We start from the raw sequence: 18,075 nt of genomic DNA, 5'->3' as shown, positions 1-18,075 counted from the left end.
TCACACTAAGTGAGTACAAATACATTTAGAAACTATATTATTAACTATATGTATTATATGTACTGTGTTAGTGTCTTTTTGTGTCATTTTGGTTGGTGGTGTGCCCCAGGATTTTGTAAATGTAAAAAGTGTGCCGCGGCTCAAAAAAGGTTGAAAATCACTGGCTTAGGGGAGGGAACACTGGGCCAGTCTATTAGATAGATAATAGATAGATAATGCCTTCCCACAATTCCCTGCGACAGCAACATTGAAAGCAAGGCACCGTCTGCTGTCATTGATTGATTGAACACTGTGGGTCAACTTTTTTTTTTAAACATCGTTCTTCGGAGGTTTGATTCTGTTTTGGACAGGAATCCTTAGTTGAATTCCACAGCATTGAGTTTGTCACTGTGCTCCAACGTCCTGATGAATTTCATATTAACTTCTCTCCTTGGCCTCATGACAATTCCCATCAAGGTCAAGGAAAAGTGTTTTGGAAAAGACGTAGAATGCAGGAGTCAACCTCCGGCTCTGCTGAGTCAAGCCAATGCTGAAAACTTGCATTCGACTTGCATTGCGACGCCTCTGGTTGAAATAATACGTCTGGTTGTATAGAAGTCTATGAGAAAATGACTACTTCTCTCTTGATTTATTACCTCAGTAACCATTGTAAACATGAGTTTATGGTCTCAATCTCTAGTTTCACGTCTTCAATACAGCATGATGTTCATTTCGTAAGTTATGGTTCATTTAGAGTCAAACAGACAATAAAGCAGAATATGCTTTAGGGCGGGGCTTCCTGTGATTGACAGGTCCCTGCCACTACCAGAGACGTATACGGCGTCTCTATGTCACTCCTCCACATTCCAAATATGGCAACCTCCGTTAATTGGTTGCGGAAAAAAGCAACATGGGACATCGCATGAACACCAGGCTTCACAAACCAATGGTTGATGTCACAATGACTCCACTTCTTCTATAAAGTCTATGGTAGGATGTCACTTTTTGGACTATTCGACCGGAGCCTAATGCCTAGAAAGCATTTAGCTATTTCTCCCGTCCAGTGCTTTTTGCTGTCTTTGTTAAAGGGTATCGTCTGTGATCATTACAACCTTACAAAAATGTGCCCAAGAAGCACACATTTTCCCCATTTGTCTTTTGGCCCATTGCAAGCATTACCAAGTGAAATAAATCACTTTGACTCATTAGGTTCATCTGGAGACTTACATAATATGCACGGGTGTAGGTGTTTGTGAGTTGGAATGGAGCAGCCGAAACCAATTAGTTTGCGTGGCAGAGAAAAAGAACCTCTGTGGACTTCATTAGTCCGTGTGGGTGATACTACGAGCTCTGCATTTCCTTGAATGTGACTTCAGATCAGACCTACAACTTACATGGTGTCTCGGGAGCTGAAATGGGTCACAGAGATAACTTGCGTAGAGCCGAGCTTTAACGAGATACCAGGACTTCATCCAACGAGCTGACTATTGATGTGAGCGGAGGATGTAATCTGTGTGGGGAAAACAGGGAAGTGTTGACTAGATGAACAGCAAGCTGCCCTGCTTCTCTTTAAGCACTTTGTAACCAAAAACCTCCAAAAGTATGAGCACTCCCTACACTGGCTCCCTGTCTCATTCCGGATTGACTACAAAGTCCTACTACTCACACATAAATGCATAAATGGACATGCACCTCCCTACCTACAAGATCTCATCACTCCCCAAATCTCCATTGGACAATCTCCATTACCCTCAGATCATCAAACAGCTCGCTTCTCCGGGTCCCCAGCACCAAGCTCCGCACCATGGGCGACCGGGCCTTTGGCTCGGCAGCTCCACGCCTATGGAACAGTCTCCCTGACCACCTAAGGGCAACACAGACACTGGTCTCTTTTAAGACTGGCCTAAAAACCTTTTTATTCAGGAAAGCCTTTCTGACCTAAGTCACTGTCAGTTATTTCTTTTGTGTTTCTGTTCATTCACTGGTTTTTATTTTATTTTGTTATTTTGTTTTTTTTATGTTTTAACTATGTACTGGCTCTGTGGCACTCTGAGATTAAAAAAAAAAAAAAATGAAAAGTGCGTTACAAATAAAATACATTATCATTATTATTATGATTAAAAACCTGATCCCAGGTCACCCCGAAAAATGCAAAGGACTGTGTAAAGAAATGGGAAACTGTCATATTATCTCACGCTTCAGTGAAACGAAAAGAAGAAGACCCCCAAATTGACAATCTGGCAGGATTGGCGTTCTTGGCTCCTTTTGAAGGCCAATTCAGCTAATACTTTAGAAACAGGAGGTCTTAAATGATTTGACTTTATATTTTGGAGCCAAATCAAATTGTTTACAGGGCTTGTACAAAGTTGACAAAGTAGTCAATAAATATGAGTTGATAGATAAGTACAATCCCTCCTCGCCTTTGTGGAGTTTGGTTAATGGCTTTTTGCCGGTTACACCCATAGACTTCTACACTGTAAAACAGCACAGCCCTGTTTAGTTATGTCCACTTACTTCTTCTCTTTAACTCAAAGAGCTCTGACACATTTTACATTTTGAACTCAGCTGTTCAAGTTCTTGAAAGGTAAACTTACAGTAATTCATTGTGTTGACTTTTTGAGATTTTGAAGTTTTGATTGAACTTGTGATTTTAAGTTATCAGTAAAAAAAAAAAAAAAGAGACAGAAGGCGGGAGTGGGGAATGAAAAAAAACATTTGCTGCAATGTTTGAGTTTTAGGGAAACTTTCTTTTTTAAACCATGGCCAGGTTGAAGCTTTTACATAATCTACTGGTTAAACACTGCAGATAAGTCACATACTTAAATTCCAATAAAAATATCGGCATTTTGTGGTAAACAAGAAAGGACTATTGCCACCGGCGGAGGGGCACTATATACCTGACAACGGCCAATGACTCGAGGCGGAGGAAGAGTACGTTACTTTCTGCCTGCAACAAGAAGAGCGGACAGAACAGAGCGCAGTGTGGATTTTTTTCGCTGGGCTTCAGCACACAGAGGTGAGTTTAAATTATGACTTTGAGTATTTTTCCTAATTAATATCATGTGTAACGTTAGTAATGTAACACAGTTATGTAGGTCGGGCTTTTTAAAGGCTAAATGTGTGGTCTTGATGTTTAGCTAGTTTAACAGTTTCCCCGGTCTGTTTTGCCCGCGAACTTTTAAAATGATAAATGGTGGACCTATTTAATCTGTAGTGTTTTTAATAAAACGTATTTAATGTAGAAGTATAAACTATTGGTTAATTCTTAATGTGACCGCAATATTATTTTTTATTCATTATTATATGTGCCACTGAAGTTTTTCGCTGAACACCTCCACCCCCCCAAGTGAAAAACGAGCTAGCTAGCTAGCTCGTTAGCTCGTGATCTCCGCGGACAGCAGAGTAGAAACTGCACAGAGATGAAGAGACGGACTTTTAGTTATAGTTTACTCCTGTCGTAGAGTAAACACATTAATTTAAAATGACAACAAATCCTCCAGTAGAGACGATATGAATTATTCAGACACGTGTATTTGACCGCTCCCCTCTGCAGTCAACTCGCTTCATCACTGGTATGTTTACACAGACAAACGGAGCTGGCAAATGGTTGAATTAACTATGTCGAACGTCAATTGTAGGTTAAACGCAAATAGTTGAGCCTTGTTCAGTGAAGGGTCGCCAAACAGTTGACATTTTGTTACAACCAGCCCCTCCTATTACCAGCAGTGTGTCTCCACATCAGCAGACAGGATCAGTGAGGCCATAGTGCTGTTAGCCAGTTTAATGTTAACTGTTGAAAAGTACAACTTTATGTAGTTTGTTTTTGTAATGTTTAGACTTGACATACATAATGATATATATTATGCAGGTTAGGGCCTGGCACTAAATGGTCTACAAACAAGTTGATACTAACAATTAAACAATAAATTATATACGTATTATTCTAGTAATCTTTGACAGGTTGGAGGGTTTCAGAGACTTCCTTTACTCATTCCTGAGACTTGCGCTGTTGAATTGGATTATATTGAGAGGCGGTTCTCGTACTCTCTACAAGTAAATGTAATACATTTCAACATCACAATCTATTGTCTCACTTATAACAAAACAAAGCTACAACTGAATATTTTAACCATCATCAAGTTTGAAACTCTTGCAGGGCTATTATTATACTGCACACGATTTAGCTAACTCAATAAACTGAATAAGTGTATTTAAAAATTAGATGTATGAATCGGTTTATCCTTTTTTTCTAATCTCGAGGATGTTTGCTTCAAAATCACTTGATCCCTGTTTTTGTTTTAAGTATTTTGAAATTGTAAAGATTGATAATTTAATCATAAAGGAAATAAATGTTGTATTTGTGTTGAATACATATATTTGCTTTTTTCACTAAACATGCAATTCATTTATTTTTTTCTGTTTACAGATATCATCAAGAATGTCCAGTTCATGACGTGGAAATGTAAGTTTTGTGCATTCTCCTCCAATGGACAAGGAAAAATAATCCAGCATTATAAACAGCATCATGGACATCATCGTAGGTGTTTAGGCCTTGTCTGTATTTATGATGAATGTTTGAAGACATTTCAAAACCAAGCTGAACTTAAAAGACATTTTAAGGAACATCTGAAAGAAGGTCAAAAAAGGGAGAGATCCATTTCTTGCCAGAGCCACCTGAGGGACAAACTGCCAGTAAATCTGAGAAGGATCGCGAGACCATGCTTCTAGAAATGCAGAAGAAAGAACCAGATTCACAGCTTCTGGATGATCTGATGATTGCAACATTCTCGCAAAGAAGAAGTGAAATCATTGGTAACGAGCCACTCATCTCTGCAGTCATGGACAGATGGCCTGCATTGTTTAGTGAAAGACAGGTAATGTTTGCCAACTGAGTATAGCATATAAATCCTGTATTTTCATTTCAATACTGATCTTATTTTCCCTCACTCATACATATTTCTCTGCATTTTGTCATCTGTCTGTTTCAGCTGAGTGCCGAGTTCAGTAGGATTGCCACTAAAGACCTGCTGGAGTCATTCCTGGATGGACTCGATGCCTTGGTGCCAAGTCTTCTAGAGCTGTACAAAGCAGGTGTTTCATCGAGTAGGAGATTGCATCTGCTTTGGTGTCACATTAATCTACTCTTGCCTGTTCTTTTAGGACACAAACCAAAAACGAAGAACAGCCGCCTTGCTTGGTCTTCCATGCTATCTTTCAGAGGATTCCACCGACATAATCCGGATGTGTGACGTAAGAAACTGTATTTACACCTTTACCTTTTATACACTCAATTTTTGTAATGTGACAATGGTAACATTTTTCATGTTCATTAGTTATTACCATACCCTTCAGCGCTCTCCCTGTCTATTACTATTGGTTGAGCTGGTAATGGTAGCTTTACTGCAGCAGAGCTGATGATATTATAAGTCTTCAAATTATTGGAAAAAATAAATAAATTATAGTCTATTAATTAGAGTGGCAGTTATGTTTTAAATTTGGTGATGTCGGTTAAGATTTGAATGTCTTTATACATCTTCAGGCCCATGGAGAAAACCTTGACGTGATCATGAAAGGAATGCAGGTTGGACTGTTGATTGGACACGAAGGCACTCTGCAAGATGCATTTCCTTTGGAAGTCTTCAATGTGGCTGTGGTAACTTTCGCGATACACTAACTTTTATAACGAAAACACAAAAAAAATCTTAAGAATTGTTTTATAAAGTTCCCAGTATCCCACATTTTACCTCTGCATCTCTTCTCTCATTCCCCCTTTCTCAAAGTATGCGATTAAGTCATGCCCTTTTTCTGTGTTTGTATTGAGATTTTATGACACTATTAATTATCTCACATTTTGCCTCATAGTACCTTACCTCAACACTTCTAGTTGTCAACATAAGTTATATGTTAATATTATGTGTTGAACATGACTGTATTGATGTTATGGCCTGTTTAAGGTACTAGTATGCAACATTTTTGTGGATGATTTTATGAACCTCTTTTAATTATCTCACAGTTGTATTGTGACAAATGTGAGATAGTTAAAAGAGGTCCATAAAATGTCCACAACCCCATTCTCTCAGATTGCCTCCACTTGTATGTGGTAACATTGTTTTAAACACAGCTATTTAGTGTCTGCATGTGTGAGATGTACTTAAACACAATGTTCAAGCTTGTGTATCTTTTCATCAAATAAATGCTATATTTTTAAATCGGCAGTAAGAATTATGGGTGATTTCATTTTTTTTATTTTCTGACAAAGCAAACTTGCAGTTAACTTTTATATGTAAGTTGAAACCAATTTAGAATTTAAATCCTCTTAACTTGAAATGGCAAGTTGTATGCACATGGTTAAGTTATTTTAACTTGAAACTGTGAGCTGCAATAATGCAGAAATGCGTGTTGGTTTCACTAGGTAAGGAAAGTTTTCTTGACCTGATAATGTAAAACAATTCTTTGTTTTAACTCTCTGTATCAAGTTCAAACAACAAGTGAAAAAAAGTTCAATCAACTGACAACTTGAACAGTAATGTTGAGACAACTAGAACATTGCAGTTAAATCAACTTGATTAACTTTAATTTCTGAGTTGAATCAAAAGCAGTCTTCAAGTTAAGTTAACTCACATTTTCAAGGCAGCAGGTGAACTTTCGTTTGCAAGTTTAACTGACTTGAAATGTCTTACAGTGTATGGGACAGTCTCTGGGTATAGAGCGCAAGTATAAACAAAGCTTCAGCAGATTTTTGTTGCTTTCACCAAACTTCCTGTGAAGACGAAAGTTTAAAAACTCCATGCATGTAGCGAGCCGTGCCCTTGATGTGCCGTCCCTGACACGTCCAAACCTGACGCCAAAGGATAGACGTCACAGTTAATGCATCGAGGTGAGAATGTGTTGCAATAGCAGCACTTACAGCAGCAGCAGTAACAACAGTAGCAGTATCAGAACCCTGTGCAAAACAAACCCCCTCAGTGTGACATAGTGTGTCCTTTTACACGACGGCGTAACAGACACTGACTCTGTACCGTGCTCGAGCGCACACTGAAACACTGTTTACAAGCAGGCTGAGAGTGGATCATTTATCCGAACGCGGTGAAAGGTAATCTAACCCTACGCAGGCAAATCGAATTAGGTCGGAGCCGGTGAAGCTACTTCGGCCCGGCCCACTCAACTGGAGTGAAGGCAAAACTTCTGTTGCTGATGTTATTAGGCATCATGTAAACACACTGGATGGCTCCCTCAGTCGGCCTCCCTCTTCCGCGGGAGCCAATTGCAGCGCCCCGAGCAGGCGAGCCTTCATGAGCCCAACCCCCCCTGGTAGAACTTCCTCAGCTCCGATCATGTGATGGCTGAGCGAACAACCAGCCTCTCTGGAGAGAGAGAGAGAGAGAGAGAGAGAGAGAGAGAGAGAGAGAGAGAGAGAGAGAGAGAGAGAGAGAGAGAGAGAGAGAGAGAGAGAGAGAGAGAGAGAGAGAGAGAGAGAGAGAGAGAGAGAGAGAGAGAGAGAGAGAGAGAGAGAGAGAGAGAGAGAGAGAGAGAGAGAGAGAGAGAGAGAGAGAGAGAGAGAGAGAGAGCAATGCAGCCGTGTCGCGGAGTTACATGCCATTACGCGCTGACAGCTGCTTTCAAGAGAGGGGAGCGCACGTTGCAGGAGGAGCGGATTATTGTACGCGATTTTCCCCTCACACATCCGAGTGAGTCTAAGCAGGGGAGGCTGGTGTTTTGTCTGTTTGTGCCTGCGCGTGCTTGTCCGTATCTCTGTTGTGGAGCACAGCGGGGACGCGTGGCTCCGTAGAGCTGTGCTTGGAGAGGTGTTTGCTGTCTTGTATATGCGCGCTCCGAAGCGACCCCTAATGTTTCATGCACCATCATGCTTGCTGCTGCGCTCACACTATCTATAATCATGTAAATCTAATATTGGAAGTTTTTTTTCTGTGATGTGACTAGTCACGATGTTAAACACGTCATAGATCCCGTATTGATTACGCATGCATGCCTGGTGAAGACCAGGAGCGCGTGCTGTCAAAGCCCCCCCCCCCCCCCCCCCATGCCATAAGCGTATATGAGTGGAATGTTGGCGGTAGATGCATTACCGAAGGTGGTGGTGGGGTGGAGGGGGACCGCACAATAACTTGAATGCAATGCTGGTCGCCTAACTCAAGGTAAATGAAGTACTGATAACAATCAATCCTTATTGAGGTCTCTGGGCTTCACTTGGCGAAACGGCAGCTTATCAGCTTTACAGAAGAGGGCGCACAGCCATTTATTATATTCGTCGGTTCATGCAATACACATGTGGCAATTTAGAGTGATTTCTTTCGTCATGTTTAATCATCATAAGACGTTGATGGAATCTAAGGCCGTTTGATAATGTCTGGCGTTTTTTTTAATCCATGTTAAATATAGATGCATTGTTGCTTGGGTAAAAATAGACACTAAATCCTTCACTCATCATCCCATTGAAATCTGTTGATTAACTGTGATGAAATATAAGTTTATGTTGTAACCACACCCTTGGGAGTCTGCAGGAGGCTTTCAGGTTGAACTTTGCAGTTTTATTTTTATTTCTGAGAGTTGCAAAAAAAAATTGCAATACATTTTTGTTGTTGTGTTTTTAATTTTTTTGGGGGGGGGGGGGGGCTAAGGGCCACTTAGAAGGAAAGGGATGGAAACACACTATAGTTTTTTTTGGGAATGATGATCACCCCAGTGCACAAACCTGCTAACGGGGAACTTAGATATAATTTAAAAGTAATTTAAATGAAGCACAGACAGAGTAGGTGCAAAATCTCCTCCTTCTTTTTTTTACAAACACAATGTAGTTTTGGTATGCAATCAAATTCAAAGACACATCTCTGTCATAGCCATGATGATAAAACTCATTTCCCTTTTGCAGAAAGAAGACAGAATTTTTTCGTCGGCCGATCTCCAGCAGAACAGATTGATCTTGAGAGCAGAGCAAAGGAATGGTGGATCACCTGCCGCTTGGTGAGGAGACCTTCCTGTATTACACCAGCTCCCCGGGGTCGGACTACAACTGCCTCTGTCACCACGCTAATGGTGGCGCGTTGCCGGGCATCATGGTAACCGACGCCTTCATCTACGACCACCACCCCTACCAAGGGCAGACGCTCTCCTCCTCCCCTCGCCCCTCTGAGGATGACCTCAGCGACTCCTCTAGCCCTCGATCCTCCCTCTGCTCGAGCCCCGAGGCCTCGTCGCCGACGTTGCGGAACATCCTTGGCGCCAAATACGAATGCAGGGGCAGCAGGAGCAGCGGGAGCTGTAGCTCCTCGGGAGGAGAGAGTCAAGAAAGCCTGCTGGACCTCCTCCTCTCGCAGGCCTCCCTCCCTCGCAGCAGCTCTCACTCTTCTTCTCTATCTTCCTCCCTATCCCCCCCCTCCTCTTCTTCATCCCCATCAACCCATCTTTTACCCATGGGCCTGGCCTGGGAGTCCAAGAGGGAGCAGCGGCTGACTCTCCTCCAGCAGCACGCCAAAGAGGACTGCTACGAGTTCCCTGCCTTCCTGGACGGGATGCAGGATCCAGCGGCGCTCCTCTTTCAGCCCACCCTGGAGGAGATTGAGGAGTTCCTGGAAGAGAACATGGCGGTGGCATTGGAGAAAGAAGAGGACGGGAGTGATGAGGCAATGTCGCCAATGCCAGAGGATGCTGAGGCGAAAGGTTCAAGGACTATAGCAGGAGAATTTGTGTCAGTGTCACGGAATTCGGATCAGACTGTGCCCGTGGCACATTCGCCTCTCTCCTCCTACACAGAGACCAAACACACACCATGTGCATCGGACATGAACAGCTCGCCATCGGCAGTGGATTTTAGTTCTCCTCGTGGCATTGACGAGATCAAACATGAGGATTGTGGTTCACCACCAGAAGGTACCGGCACTTCCAGTGTGCCTGTCATCCTACAAATCCAGCCCATCCAGATCAAACAAGAGCCCAACCCCAGTGCCATCTCAGATACCCAGCAAACCCAACCCCCAACAACCCAAACCCAGCCACCCCAGGCCCCGTCGGACATCAAAATTGCCCAACTCCTGGTCAACATCCAGGGGCAGACCTTTGCCTTGGTGCCTCAGCTGCTTTCTGCGACAAACATTACCAGCTCAAGCAAAAACGGGATCACCGTGTCCCCCAAATTTGTCCGGATCGCGCCGGTACCCATCGCCGCCAAACCCACTGGGCTTGGAGAAGTGGGGTTCGGCGGGGGCCCGACTGCGGGGGTCCTCGTCGGAGGTCAGAGGTACCAGAAGAGCGCAGTAGCGGACCTCATTAAAATGCACAAGTGCTCTTTTCCTGGCTGTAATAAGATGTACACCAAGAGCAGCCACCTTAAAGCCCACCTGAGGAGGCACACGGGGGAGAAGCCCTTCGCCTGCACGTGGCCCAGCTGTGGATGGAGGTGAGCAGAACCAAGTGTCCTTATTTTATCAAATCAAATGATCCCGATGAGAGCAGTCATGGGCTGGAGAGATGAAGATGTATTAGAACACTCTTGCTACCTACAGATTTACACACATTGCAACCTTGAACTGATCAAAGTCTGGTGAATGGTGAGGAATGGATGGATTGGTCGGAGGATAGAATATACCGTACATAGAAGGTGCAGCTAAATGAGTGATGCAATTGCAGGGGGAAGTGTTCTATCGATACTACAGAGATTACAGCAACCAGGACTATCAACTTCCGCTGTGGACTCATATACAGATAGCTGTTGATAATCTAATACATCACTCTTCCGATGTGAGTAGACTTTGAAGAGATGCACACAAGGAAATTAGTTTTCCATGGCAAGAACAGTGATGAAGGAAAGGACAAATCTTAATCCACCATTAATGCAATTGGATGGAAAAGTGTTATTGTTTTCGTTGAACTCCTCTCTGAGAGCGGAAATGACACGTTGGAAGGTTTTCATACCTTTTCATCGAACAGGAAATGGGCAGATCTTTCACGTCACCACTTTTTAGTTTCATGGGAACATGAAAGTGTTCAGGGACAAATTTGGGCTATTTTGCTTCCAGAACACATTTTCTTTCAGACTAGAGGAAAGAAAACTTGTTTATTCTACTACTTTGTCGACATGTGTCTGTAGATTTCTCCGAAATTCAACAAGTTACCATTAGATAATGCCTCATTTGCATCTTCAAACAAAACATTTCATACTTTTAATAATAGCAAACAAGTAAGTAATTAAGTGGGGAAGCTTCATGGTGTTATCTAATTTGTATTACCCGATTCACCTGTCGTGTCTTCAAAATGTAACATGTTTACAAAACATGTCTTTAAAGGCCATTTTTTCTCAGACTCTGAGCCAGAAATCTCCCCTTCAGCAGCGCTTACATACATCAAACTCTCCAGTTTCATTCCTATCTATATTCTGAAGGATTTTACAAAGGGATTTATTCATATATCATTCAGAGCCTGCTTTATACAACATTTTATTCTTATGCACAGGGTGAAAAATGTTTTTCTCCCTGATTTATGGAGTGATAAAAAGAGATATGCAAAATACCTTCTGTAAAATCCTTTGTGTCATTTTGGTGACATATTGGAGTCAAACATTTTGAACCTGGCTTTGTCCAAAATTCAGAAATCTGTTCTGGAAATGTATGTAAATCAGCACATATTCAACAAGATAATGACTCATATGCATATTTATAATTTCAGAATACTTGTGACACTGCAATGGAAGCAATCAATTGGGGTGGTATATTAGTTCAAAACATTTACACCATTCACCTGTAGTGTCTCCCCTTCGATAAAGGCTTAGTTTATGGATGGGAGGGGATGGTGACAGGGTCCATCTTATTCAGGAAAACTACATTGAATTATATTCAAGACAGTCACAATCAGTTTGATTCTACATGCTGGCTGTGTGTCTCCACTATCTGTGTTTTGTACCATGGTTCAAGTTGTAGATTAGATAGAACGCCTTTTGAAGTTTTGTGCATGCAGACTTTGCCCCCTGTTAGTTATTCCACTTGTTTGCTTACTGTCTGTGCCCACATCACACACACACACACACACACATACGTACATTCACGCAGCGCAGGATCAAGCTCATAGTTTTCTACTTCATACGTGTACTTTTCTGTCCGGCAATCATTGCTTTTCATCTAGAATCCTGATCTGCACTCGTCCATCCAAAGTACAAATTCCGACTTTTGGATTCCATTACATGGAGCTATTGCCCGAGAGTGCATGTGTTTGGATGGAGGCAGGGTTGTGTTAGCAACATGGTTCAGTTTGAATTGAGCCTACGGGTGAGGTTAGAATTCGTATTAGCTTTAGGTAAGGAGAGTAGCGCAAATGTGGCTGTGAGAGAGTTAGTCCAACTCAGCGTATAGTTCTCCCTGCAACACCACACTCTGAGGACGCTGCTCTGAAAGCCTGCAGCCACTTAAAACCCTCCGGATGTCACACTTTTTTTCATAATGTGCGTTATGTCTGGGTTTACGTTCAAGTATTTGTAAACATATTATATTATGTTATTCTAGACCAAAAAAATCATTCGACCCTCTCAGCATTTTTTAAAGCTGGCTTTTGGCAAACGTGTGTTTTGGTCACATAAAGACATGATGTGTTAAATGCATTTTGTAGCATATGCCCTTTTCCCGTGTTACGCAATTTCAAAAAATTTGACATTTTGGGAAACACGTTTAGCCATCTTATGCTAATATGAGAGGAGTATCCATCGTCTCTGCAATAAAACGACAAACTATTTATTTTTTGGGCAAACACCCAGTGACCAAGAAAAAATGGTTCCGGGTATAATAACAATGATGAGAAGCAAGAAGGTCAAAAGGGCAGGAGGAAGGGGTGTCGAACAAACACAGACAGGACAGAACAAGATCAGGGTTGTTATAGTCGCTTGTTACATAAGAAAGTCCCCACGGCCGGTTGTTATTTTTTGCAGTAGTTGTTTTGCTGTAACCTAACCACTTGTTTCGGAATGTTGGCATTGACATTGTGCGTTTCTGCAAGCCTGCTACCAAATGTATTTTTGAAACGTTTCCATGGTTTGCAGGAACATACTGTGCCGACATTTGTTCTGGTGACTGGCTTGCATTTCTGTCCTCCCCAAACTACACTTCTGCATTCTTCACATGACAGCAGTAATATACTGTACTATACAGTTGCCCTTTCTTTGCTCCTCTCCCCAGGAAATGGAGGTGAGCTTGGGAGTAAGGCACCTCTTAGCCTCTGTAACTGTAGAATAGATCCATGTGTTTGCCCCTCTGGGGTAGAAAGGAGTGGTATTTCATTGGCTTTCTATAACTCAGTGGAAGTTATGTTTCTTGCTTCTTTCTTTCCAAAGCTTTAAGGTACCCCCCTCTTTCTCTCTGGCTATAGTTAGTTTATGGTTATGCTTATGTAAATATCTGGATGCAAGGACAAAGTCACATGTCAACACTTAAAAGGAATACATGCAGGCAACAGTATTTTCAGCTGAGACCTGCATGGAGACTCCCGCGTGAGTTTTTCGGACTGGGCTGGAACCAAAACAGTTTGCTGTAATAACACGGCAGCTGTCATCGGTGCTCTGGCGTGTTGTCCTTGTCAGCCGATGCATCCGTTGTTACAACAAGACAATGTTGTTGGGTGGCGACGGAGCTGTCACTTTTTGATTTTGCGACACACTTGGGCACTTAGAGCTCAGCTGACTATCAGTCAGCTGAGATATGTTATCGACGCTCCTAGGTCCTTCCAGAAAAGAAAAAGCCTGTGGCGGAGCTAGAAAGCATCCAGTGTCCTGCTTCAGAACAAATTCAGGAAGTCAGCTCATCTGGTTTAAAGAAATCCATCTTTGGGAAACCAATCAGAAGATGTTTTGTGGCTACTTGTATGTAGCCTTGCTCTGTCATTGATTAGTGCTGTCACACATTAATGTAATTCAACTTACACACAGTTGAAATTGAGCCGCTGATAAACACGGTGACGGGAGACGTAAATGTCTCCGAGCTGACGGGAAAAACAAGGACAATAAAAGACGACAGATGAAACTCCGGTACACTACGTGCGCTTGCCAACATCTCTTGTCATTGTAATTTGCCAGGTGTAAACCTGACAGCCCCACCCTTACGTGACTGTTTTCACTGTGGTCTGTTTGGCTGCAGAGCCGAGAGCTCAGTTTAGGAACAAGCCAGAACAGAGCCTGCGCATGTGTTTCCCACAGCGCCTGCACGCTAAAATGTATACTGTGTTGCGCTGCAGCCCCGCCAAGACGCCCCAAGGACTCAAGGTGCAAGTGAAAAACTATGAAAACTGGCAGATGGTCAATTCCACCCCCCACCCCCAACAGAAACGTGGATTTGAAGACCAATCAGTGTATTTGTACAAATTCTAAACGTATGTTGTGTTGAAAGATCTTCCCCAGTGCAGTATGTTGTAGTTGGGCTCAAGCCCAGTTTGAAGTCAGCAGAATAGCTGCATGGTTTCTATCATGCCCTGGCTTGAAGCTAATACAGTACAGCTCTAGGGTGTAATGTGTGCATGCGCGACACACGCAGATTACCATAAGGAACAAATGTAGAGTGCAGAGCATAAAGAGACTGATGTGGTTTCAGATTTTAACTTTAACGACATGCCTCTTGGTGTAGAATAAGTAACCCTTAAAGGTACAGTTTGTGGCATTTAGCAGGGGATCTATTGGAAGAAATAGAATATGATATCAATCAGTATGTTTTCTTTGGTGTATAATCACCTGAAAATAAGAATTGTTGTGTTTACTTTACCATAGAATCTACATAGGGAGTGGGTCCTCTTCACGGAGGCTGCAATGTTGCACCGCCATGTTTCTACAGTAGCCCAGAACGGACAAACCAAACACTGGCTATAGAGAGGGCCTTTCATGTTCTGGTCAGCCAATGTGTTCTCCTACACGCTTGGAATACAGGAGAAGTTTCAGTCAGTTGTAAGACGACGCCAAATGCTACATGCTGGCCCTTTAAAAAATGCCTTTCAGCTTGTTGTTTTTACCCCGCAAACTGATTGGTTTGGTTCACTCCCACCTCTCTCATCAACATTTCCAGCAGCAGCAGGCTACAGATTTTTGCCCAGCACCACAGAGGCAAAGTTAGCAGCTAACTGGTGAACAAAGTGGAACATTTAGCTGCTAAAGACTTACAGATAATAAAGGTTTTGGTGGGGAATAAAACAGAGCCAAAAGCAGAGTAAATGTTTCATCCGTTAGGGGGCCAAAACCCCAAGTTCAAATAAATGCTACTGTTGTCCAATAATTGTACAGTTTAGTAGGCAACATTTACCATGTCAAATTTTTAACTTGAGAGTATGTTTTCATCTTATTCTGCTAGTGAGCAAGTATCTTGTAGCACATGCAAACTGTCGCATAAACTCCAAAAAAAGATTAAAAAGCAATATAAAGCAATATATCCCTCCAGCTCAACTATACAGAAAACATGCAGATTTGTAATAGACCTAGACTCACCCAGAACAGACTGACGTGGCTTTATGGAGGGCAATGACAGTCAGAATATCTCAACAGCTATTGGATGGACTTTTGTTCTGACATTCATGGTCCTAAAGACTTTGTGATATCCTGACCTTTCGTGTAGCTCCGCCATGTGGTTCCAATTTGTGGCTTTCGGTGACGTGTCTCAAAAACAATGTTGATGGATTGCCAAGAAATTGGGTACAACATTAATTTCCCATCGGGAAAAATTAGAATAAGTTTGGTGACACCTTCACGTATCCTCTAGCTCCATAATCAGGTTGTAATTTGTCCAATGCTTTGGTTTATGAGCAGATACAGCATCAGCTGTGTTTTCGGGCTGATTAGCAACGGTAGCATTAACACACAAAATAATGATGGTAAACACAATAAATAGCACTGCTTAGCTTCAGGATGTTAGCATCGTCATCAGGGATGTACAGAGGCGGAACTTTAGCCAGAGACTTTGAGATGGTCAAGCCTTTTATGGGGAGAGTTCAAACTCTTTTGGCGATGAATGACAACCGTTCGTATCCTCCCTTATTATTGAAATTGTTAGACAGGCCCAGTCTGACAGGTACCCCCTCCGCTTTGTGCTGCCTGTGGCTGCATACCACGGCAGAGGACCATACAGTAACTTCTGTAATCAGAATGTAAAAAACTCTCTATGACCACCAACCGATCCAACCTGGAATGGTTCGCTCGTTCCGGAGTCTTCCTGAACTTCCCGATGGCCAGTCCACTCTTGATTGTCACTGTGAGCATGTCGGCATGCTGACATTAGCATTTAACTCGTCTAACGCAAGTACAGTCTCACAAGTGTGGCCGTAGACTCTTATGCTGCAACAACATGGAACCAGACGGTAGATGGCAGACGGACAACACCTTTTGGGTAACATGGGGAAAACAGTTCAACGGGATGGCAGGACAAAACGATGGAATCGTACTTAATATATTTATTTCCCTCACGGTACTAATATATATCATCGTATGTCCTTTTTTGTCTGTTATTTCACATAATTAGTCTAGTTATGCATTCAAAAAATGAAGCTTTCTCTTTAACAATTTGATCGCAAATGTTCCCCTTGTGCGGGGGTGCTAAGTAACATCAGGTTGTGTTCTGTCGTGTAAAACGACAAAAACAAAAGTAATTCTGTCTTCTGGTACCGTTGCTGGTACTCTCTGACGGCCTCACCTAATTTTACGGTCTTGCTGTCGTTGACCAAAATGATTCACTGCCTGACTCCATGTGACCGCAGCATTAGTCTGGTCACAATGTTGACCAGTTATCTATACTACTCAGTTATAAGACCATATCCTGAACATGTAAAAGGCCAACAGATGCAGGGCTGCAAACAAAAGTAAGCCCAGATAAAGCTTAAATTGATGTAACAGTCTTTGGAAAAGATATTCTCTGGCTTTCTGACTATAGGCAAAATAAAAAGAATTCAACACCAAACAATTAACCAAATTACCTTTAAAGGCTGTTTGTTTTTTGAGGTTCCTTGCTTTTCAAATTCCAGACTTGGGCTTTATAAGCTCTGTCAGTTATCTTCTTTTTATTGGGCCATTCAAATTCTGAAGAGGCAGGATAAGTAAACCACTTCTAGAGCGGAAATGCTAATAACCGTGAGCGACATCTTTATATCTCTGTGAGTTATCGCCTTCATGACTTCAGCTAATAATGTAAATGCGCCGGGAAATGAATCTGTGTTAAAGATTAATCTGATTTTAACAGCTTCACTTATACATAGACACACACACACACACACACACACACACACACACACACACACACACACACACACACACACACACACACACACACACACACACACACAAGGCCCACAGGCACTATGCTATCAACCACTTAACCCTTCACTATCATGATACTCAAAGCTGGCCTGAGCCCCTAGAGACTGGAGCAGAGCAGTTCCTCTGCTCTGGTCTAGTTCCTCTGTGACATTCCGTGAGAGTTTTGATCGACTGCGATTAGGGAATAAAACACAACAATTTGAAGCAATAAAGGTGGGATTAAAGCGATGCTTGATGTTCCAAACAAATGTGTTTTGATAAATCACATCCTGGGTTTTCCTTCTGGCAGGTTCTCCCGTTCTGACGAGCTCTCCCGACACCGGCGCTCCCACTCGGGAGTGAAACCATACCAGTGCATCATCTGCGAAAAGAAGTTTGCCCGCAGCGATCACCTGTCGAAACACCTCAAAGTCCACCGCTTTCCACGAAGCAGCAGGACAGGGCGCTCTGCAAACTGACTCTTATGACCCCACTCTGACAGACTGACGCTGAGTGGGAATGGGGGAGGGGGTTTGTGTGTGTGTATTTGTGTGTGACGAAAGACAGCGGGGGGGGGGGGGGGTTTTAAAGTCCAAACACCTTTTTAAAGGGGTCTGTGTAGGACTCTTGAGCTGGTGTGTGTTTATGTTCTAACGTGTACGCGTGACGTACATCCATGGTACTGTTATAATTTATTGGGTGGCGAGGAAAAGACTGTAAAAAAAAAACTAAAGTGAAACAGAAAACTGTTACTTGACACAACACCCTCACAGGTGGAATAAGCTTCTTGTATAAAACAACTTTTTTTTTTCTCACTCAATATTTTAGCTGATCTAATT

At 42.5% G+C, this 18,075-nt stretch overlaps 1 protein-coding gene across 1 annotated transcript; it reads left to right on the top strand.

The window, feature by feature from the left end:
- Positions 1–7,595: 7,595 nt before the first annotated feature.
- LOC306780463 (Krueppel-like factor 15) lies at positions 7,596–17,720 on the top strand. Its single transcript, XM_079272851.1, has 3 exons — positions 7,596–7,667; positions 8,870–10,393; positions 17,547–17,720. The coding sequence occupies exons 2-3, from the start codon at positions 8,940–8,942 to the stop codon at positions 17,713–17,715; spliced, it is 1,623 nt and encodes a 540-aa protein (XP_079128977.1). The 5' UTR covers positions 7,596–7,667; positions 8,870–8,939; the 3' UTR covers positions 17,716–17,720.
- The last annotated feature ends 355 nt before the right edge of the window (positions 17,721–18,075 follow it).

This window comes from Melanostigma gelatinosum, assembly GCF_949748355.1.
Source record: "Melanostigma gelatinosum genome assembly, chromosome: 8".
Classification (NCBI taxonomy): domain Eukaryota; kingdom Metazoa; phylum Chordata; class Actinopteri; order Perciformes; family Zoarcidae; genus Melanostigma; species Melanostigma gelatinosum.
The sequence above is the reverse complement of the archived record's forward strand: the minus strand, read 5'-3'. Positions and strand labels throughout refer to the sequence as shown.

Coding starts and splice junctions, on each gene's coding strand:
- LOC306780463 (XM_079272851.1), top strand. CDS start 8,940: ATGGTGGATCACCTGCCGCTTGGTGAGGAGACCTTCCTGTATTACACC. Junction 10,394..17,546: donor TGGCCCAGCTGTGGATGGAG/GTGAGCAGAACC, acceptor TCCTTCTGGCAG/GTTCTCCCGTTCTGACGAGC.